This window comes from Psittacula echo (assembly GCF_963264785.1).
Source record: "Psittacula echo genome assembly, chromosome: Z".
Lineage (NCBI taxonomy): Eukaryota > Metazoa > Chordata > Aves > Psittaciformes > Psittacidae > Psittacula > Psittacula echo.
Genome location: NC_137742.1, coordinates 24214372 through 24221825, shown reverse-complemented (window position 1 = coordinate 24221825; position 7454 = coordinate 24214372). Strand labels below are relative to the sequence as shown.

At 38.7% G+C, this 7454-nt stretch overlaps 1 protein-coding gene across 1 annotated transcript in view; it reads right to left on the bottom strand.

The window, feature by feature from the left end:
- NLN (neurolysin) overlaps positions 1–7454 on the bottom strand; it is a gene marked incomplete at both ends in the record, with an annotated part of 40281 nt that overhangs the window by 23317 nt on the left and 9510 nt on the right. Inside the window, 2 exons of the mRNA XM_080638273.1 lie at positions 1–51; positions 2513–2769. Coding sequence (XP_080494399.1) covers positions 1–51; positions 2513–2769 — 308 coding nt within the window. The remainder of the gene's footprint in view (positions 52–2512; positions 2770–7454) is intronic.

Sequence of the window (7454 nt, the reverse complement as noted above, 5' to 3'; positions counted from 1 at the left end):
CCTCTTTGTCAGGTGAGACATGCTGGGGAAAATCCAACATGCTTCTTTCCACTGTTTAAATAAAAGGCAATGAACGCTTACACAGAAGGCTAGAAACACTTTAAGGATGAGTTAAGGATAAGGAAATTCCCCCCTTTTGATATTTATAAAAGACCTAAGAAAACAGGAACCCAAAGCAACCTGACATCTCAGGTCAGGCTTGAAATAAATAAAGTGATTTACAGATATGTAAAAATGAATAGTTGAAAGGACAAAACTGCACACTATTATAACAAACATTTTACAGAAACTATTACCCAAACCTAATTACCTCATCTTCTTTCTTCTACAAAGTCAACTGAAAGGTGTAAAAATATGATATGTGATTTTTACAAGATGAACTATTTGTAAGTGAAGACTGATGTTGTTTCATAGCTGGCACAGATGCTTCCATGTTAGCATTTAAAGTGAAAAGCTCTGAATGTTTCAAACAGGCTCATCTACCTTGAAGTTATTTTTACAATGTTACGAGGACAGCGTCTATTTCCCATCTTTTGTGTCTAATAAGAAACAATAAGGCAAACACAGAAGACGTTGTCTATGTATTTGGCACTCCTATAATAATACTAGCTTTTCAGAATACACTTTTGAGGTTACATAAATCCTTGCTTATTAAAGGAATACAGCATCGTATAAAGACATTACATAGAAACTCCTAGAATAGAAATGAATTGTTATAACCAGTTGAATTAAGCTAATTCAAAACCAATTATAATTTCACCTCCCCAAAAGCATATTTTAAAGTAACAATATTTTAGGATGATATAAAGCTTTGTAATTTTATGTAATCTGAAGTTGTTTTATCAAACCCCAAGATACTCTTAACTCTTCAGAAACCTTTGGAATGCAAACATGGGCATATGGTTCTTCTTGAAGTCCATAGGAAAACCCCTCCCTCACTCCTGTCATCATGCCAAGACGTTTCAAAATGAGTTTTGGCAGCTTCCAAGTGAAATATATGGCCTGTTGTCATCTGTGTCTTTTCAGATGGTTAATTCCAGTTACTGGGGTAGGACTTTCATGCACATGAGAAAGGGACAAACAGGCCTTAAAAATCCAAGGTTCTAATGGAAGTATTGCTACGCTAATACATCCTTGCCATACGCCATGGTATTTCACAGGTAAACCATGCTAATTTCACATACAGCTTCGAAGGTTAGAAGTAAAAGCTTAAATATGGTCCACTACAGCAATAGCATGTAAAGAAAAAAGAAATAAATCCTGGAAGATGCAAGTCTTGGTCACTATGCTGAGAAGCTGATGGCCACTATTTCTGAATCAAACATAGATTTTCTAATTTAATTTAAAGTAGAGAGTTTTATACCTTGGTGAAAAGGCTTACAATAATTATACCAAATGTGCTGGTACAATTAAAACTGAACCTGACAGGAAGCTGTTCAGGTGAAGACTACTCAGTCTTTCTGCCAGCATCAATCCCACTCAATTCACTGGATGTGGCTAAACTGTAATTTTAAGTAATGTGAAAGCTAGACGAATATTACAGTACAATCATTTGAGCTGGAGGCTGTTCTTTTTCGCTAGGTGAAGATTTTGCTGCAAGCTAAGGTGGCTGGTTTTAGCACTTCTGTTGCTACTGCAGATTGTTTTACAGGATTTAAGAGACCCTGACATTTTATTACACTGACTATTTTTTGAGAGTCATGCAGCTACCATCTGTTTGGTTTTTCAAAACAAAGCCATCCAAGACACACTTTTATGCTCCCATCTTCTCTGACTGACAATTATTAACAAATTAACTAAATGATCTATGTTTGACCATTAAACTCCATCCATGTATTGGCATGTCTTCATAATTCATTCAGAACTGTCTAGAGGTGACTGCATGACCAACACCTCTTCATGGATTCTTCAAGGCCTTTCAGGCTATAACATAAAAGTGACCAAGTGGAGCAGTCTTCTTTCAAAAAAGCATTCAAAAATGCCCCCATTTTCATCACATTTTCTCCACTAAGAGCTTTCAATCATTCCATTTGACTGCTTGCCTCAGATTCTGCAGTGTCTGCAAAAAGCACTGCTGATCACATCTGAATGCACCCATGCATGCTACAGACACTGTAATCTGCACTGCTACACACTGCCCCCAAGCAGATGTACACAGCTGGAAAAGCAAATGTAACCATATGGAGTTTCACATGCAAAAAGAAAAGAGGTGACCAACACCAGTTGACTGTTGAACAGTTCCCTGGTTATGCCAAAGAGAACAACAGCACAGTTTTGCTAATGCTTATTTTTGTCTCTAGAATAAGGCAGCAGGATCTTTTTAGCTGATCATGTTTACATATTCAGAGATACTGAAAGGTTATTGTAATCAGAGGACCCTTGAGAGGCCTCTACACATTCTACACCAGAACAGCACAGATCAGAATGGTAAGTAACAACTATCTTTTCTCAATGTTTCTTTATGTGCAGACATAATGCCCTATGGAAAGAATCACAGAAAATATACACTAACCTGCATATTCCACTTCTATATCTGCCAAGGCCCGTACAGTATTTTCATGTGTTACTTCTTCAACATCAAGCATCCCGACACTGTCATATACATGTTTTGCCTTCCTGATTAGTTCTTCTGTTCTTGTTCTAATTTGGTCCGATGACAGGTCCCATCTCAGAAGGTTTCGGCCTGATGCTATGTATGAAGAAGCCTTGAGTTGGCTAGTGATTTCTGCTCCTAATGTCATTCTCAACAAAAGCTGTGGCCCAATGGACCTGAAAGTATAAAAATGATCTTTGCAGAGCAGGATTCTAGTTCAAGAGGAGGTTTATAGCAAACATTAAGAAAAAGAAAACAAACCTTTAATAATTACAGAATATTTTTAGAAGCAAGAATAAAGTCCTTTCTAGAGCCATAACTTGTCCAGCAGGATCATACACAGCTGTTACCCTTAACAATTGTGTCTAATTTTAAATAAATCAGAGGTCTGTCTTCTACCTTTTCCATCTATAGGATGACTAAGTGCAGACAACGATAAAAACCTTGGTGTTGGCAAAACCAGACAGATTAAATTACTATTCAATCTTTTAAGAAAAACATAGTAACAGTTACTGAATCTCTACAGAAACAGACAGTATTTGCATTTTTGAAATAAGGAATAAAACCCACATGTGTTTGTAGATTCATTACAACAAATAATTTTACATTTATACAGGATGTCTGCCACATAATCAGCCATGGGAGGAGAACTTCTAGTTGTTACTCACTTGAAAATTTATTCCTTTAATTATTGTGAATTTTAAACATACATTTTCATTTTATTACCAGAAGAGCTACATAAATTTACTGTAATTTATGTACTATTAATCCTGATTATAGAAATCAAGTGTATTTCAGCTTTAGCTAGAAGAAAAGCTTATATATGTAGCTGATCTTACTGTGCTGAGCACTAAATGGCTGTTTTTTCACTAATCTTTTTAACAATATTTTCAAAAAAACCCAGATTTGGGGCAACAAATCCAAATACAAGTTATGAAGACACTGGCTACAGAAATACAGGCATCTACTTCCACCCCAACAAACATTCAACTTGGTTATATAAAGGAGAGGGATCAAGACTTGGGCAACTGAATGAAGCAGGCTAATAGAAACACACACAGGGAGAGCTTGCTACTGAAAGCGATGTTTGCTTAACACTATTTTTAAATTAAATACTTTTTTCTCTTAAATACCTTTTTTTCTTAACACTAGTTACTGTACCTGTATTAATTTTATTGCAAAACCAGTTTGGTATGTGCATAAGTGCTCAGATAGGTTTTGGCATACAATGCAGAGAGCATGCATAAAAGGATAGGCAATTCAGCCTGAGGGAAAAACATAGAAGAATGAAACACCAACAATCAAAAAGAGCCAACTGCTCTTCTGTTTGAAGGCAAGACTTTTTGTTAAAAGTCTCACTCATCTATAAGAGGCATTCTCTAGAAATAGCCTAGACAAATTTATTTTTATGCAAGATGAAAATAAAAGACAACATTTCTATTTAATCTTTGTATTGAGGTTTTTTTTTCCCTTTTTACCAGTTTCTTCAAATTCTCCCACACCAGTGTAGGCAAGATGTTTACTTTTCCTTTCTACGGGCATAGAAATATCAATGTCCAGCACGCTGATGATTTAACTTTGAAAACGAAGCCTGAATAAAGAATATTCCTTCCACCTCTGTTCTATTTCTCTGATACCAACTCAGTTACTAAGTTAATGCCTCAGTAGCTTCTCCACTGGACTTTCGAAACTAAGTGGCAGTTAGAAGTTTATGATAAATGAAGCTGCTTTCATGAGAGCAAAAGGTTAAGTATTAACATTCTCAGAATGCAGCGGTTTGCCATCCCCCTAAACCACTGACTTCTACCCTGAATCTACAAATCCACCAAAGAACAGTCCTTCATTAAGTCACAAACAGTTTCCCTCTGGACAGTCCTATGCCTAGTTTTTCACACACTGCTACTGCAAGTCTGGTACAACCTTGTGGGAGCTGAAAGGGGAACCTCCTCAAAACTAGGTTCAAGGCTCTAAACTCTAACACCACCCCACTCCACCACCACTCAAGAACATCAGAAAGAATATGAAATGTGTCAAATTATGCTCAAAATAAAAGTAAAATAGAATCAATGGAAAACAACAGCCTGAACAACGTAAGAGCTGAACTATGTGAAAGTGCATGATACGAAACAAATAACTCTCTCTTAAAGAACTTACAGCTGCCTGTCATTCATATCCTTCACACAGACATGTAGAAAACATAGCTCTGTCACTGACCAACTTTATCAGAAACAAAGCCTAAAACAGTCGCAACACCAATAGATGATACTAATTTCAGCCTCTGTAACAAATCTAATTAATAATTAAAATTGGACTGATTTAATGAACTTGAATGCAGGGTCCCTGATTACTGCAGAGCACTAATTTTAAACACAAAGGAAAAGATGCCACCTGGTTTTCTTAGTAGGTTGGCTAGTTGCATTGAGGGATACACGAACAGATTTGACAGCTGCATAAATGATTGCCATAAATCCAGCAAGTGGTTGTCTAGCTGTTAGGGACAGAAAACACAGAACTGCCTGGTTTTGAAATTCTGATGCCTTGTTTCCTCCTGCTGACAGAAGGAAGCACTCATTTATGTAGATTAACAAAGGCAGTACAACTCAGAAAGACCTGTAAGTCTTTCTAACTGACCAATGAAGGTGAGCCTTCAAAACGTGTAAAACAACATTACATACAAAAACAATCACTACATGCATCTTTTCAAATAACCATTTAGAGACATGCACTGTTACCTTGCTACCAGTCAACTACACTGTGCTTAGGGCCAACGAAGCTGACAACAGATTAATAAAAAACAATGTGCAAGTAAAAATACATACACAGGTGAAATCTTGGGCATTTCTTTCATGGCTTAGCATTTCATACTCTTTGTCTACATAAAAATATAAATAAATAAATTCCCCAATTCCATGTATCATACTGCAATAAAATCAGTAATTTACTAACTTCATCTTACCTGTTCAAGAAGGAAACAAAGAAAACAAAGAAACAATGCCAAAATTAAAGATTGAATAGACTATAAAGAAACAAGAGTATAGCTAAAATATTGTGACTATTTCAAAAATGCTCTGCAACTACACTTGCCATGTTATTAGAGAGAAAATATTACGGTAAATTGTGTCACTGACAGAAACTTTAACTTCCCAGATATTAACTGGAAAATAAATTCTACTAATAATGGTAGGAACCAGATGCAACAGCAAACAGCTTTCTTCAAACAGCAACTGGATCAGCAAGAGGCAATTATTTTGCTTTTGGTAAATGGCAACAACCATTGCTTGGTTCTGAGCCAATCAAAAGTTGCTTCAGTTTAAATCAGACAGAGGGGTTAGCAAATGTAGGTGTGTAAATAAAGTTACATGTACACTGCAACTATACTATGTGACCATGGGCAAGCTGCTGCTAATGCCTGAAATTACTAGCTCAAACTATAACAGATATTACACTCAATTTCCTGCAGTGCAGTGTAGAACAGTAGGTGTATCTAAACAAGCGTGGGTTAAGGATCAGGTTCATGTCCAGCACCAGTATTACCTTAAGATGTTCTTCTTTCCCTTCTGCCCCCTGCTGCTCATTTCTGTCCCTGTAAACCACACCATCAATGACAGCAGCAGAAGAGTCAGGGCAGCACACAGATGAAAAATAAAGCAGACCAAAAAAATGCACGGGGTACATGTTTTTCTTTCACCTAATCTGTTCCATCATCTATTTTATGTGTAACTTCAAAACAGTCGTGCTGGCATAATTTTTTTTTTTTTTAATTTTTTTTTTTTTAGTTAGGGTTGGAAAGGACCTTAAGATCATCTACTTGCAACCCCCCTGCCATGGGCAGGGACACCTCACACTAAACTATGCCACCCAAGGCCTCATCCAACCTGGCCTTGAACACTGCCAAGGATGGAGCATTCACAACTGCCCTGGGCAACCCATTCCAGTGCCTCACCAACCTCTCAGTAAAGAATTTCTTCCTTATATCCAATCTAAACTTCCCCTGTTTTAAGTTTTAACCCATTGCGCCTTGTCCTGTCACTACAGTCCCTAATGAATGGTCCCTCCCCAGCATCCTTGTAGGCCCCCTTCAGATACTGGAAGGCTGCTATGAGGTCTCCATGCAGCCTTCTCTTCTCCAGGCTGAACAGCCCCAACTTTCTCAGCCTCTCTTCATACGGGAGGTGCTCCAGTCCCCTGATCATCCTTGTGGCCCTCTTCTGGACTTCTTCCAACAGTTCCATGTCCTTTTTATGTTGAGGACACCAGAACTGCACACAATACTCCAAGTGAGGTCTCACAAGAGCAGAGTAGAGGGGCAAGATCACCTCCTTCGACCTGCTGATCACGCTCCTTTTGATGCAGGCCAGGATACGGTTGGCTTTCTGGGCTGCGAGTGCACACTGCCAGCTCATGTTCACTTTTTCATCGACCAACACCCCCAAGTCCTTCTCTGCAGGGCTGCTCTGAATCTCTTCTCTGCCCAACCTGTAGCTGTGCCTGGGATTGCTCCGACCCAGGTGTAGGACCTTGCACTTGGCATGGTTAAACTTCATAAGGTTGGCATCAGCCCACCTCACAAGTGTGTCCAGGTCCGTCTGGATGGCATCCCTTCCCTCCAGGGTATCAATCGAACCACACAGCTTGGTGTCATCAGCAAACTTGCTGAGGGCGCACTCAATCCCACTGTCCGTGTCACCGACAAAGATGTTGAACAAGACCGGTCCCAACACCGATCCCTGAGGGACACCACTCGTTACCGGTCTCCAGCTGGACATTGAGCCATTGACCACAACTCTTTGCGTGCGGCCATCCAGCCAGCTCTTTACCCACTGAGTGGTCCACCCATCAAATTGATGTCTCTCCAATTTAG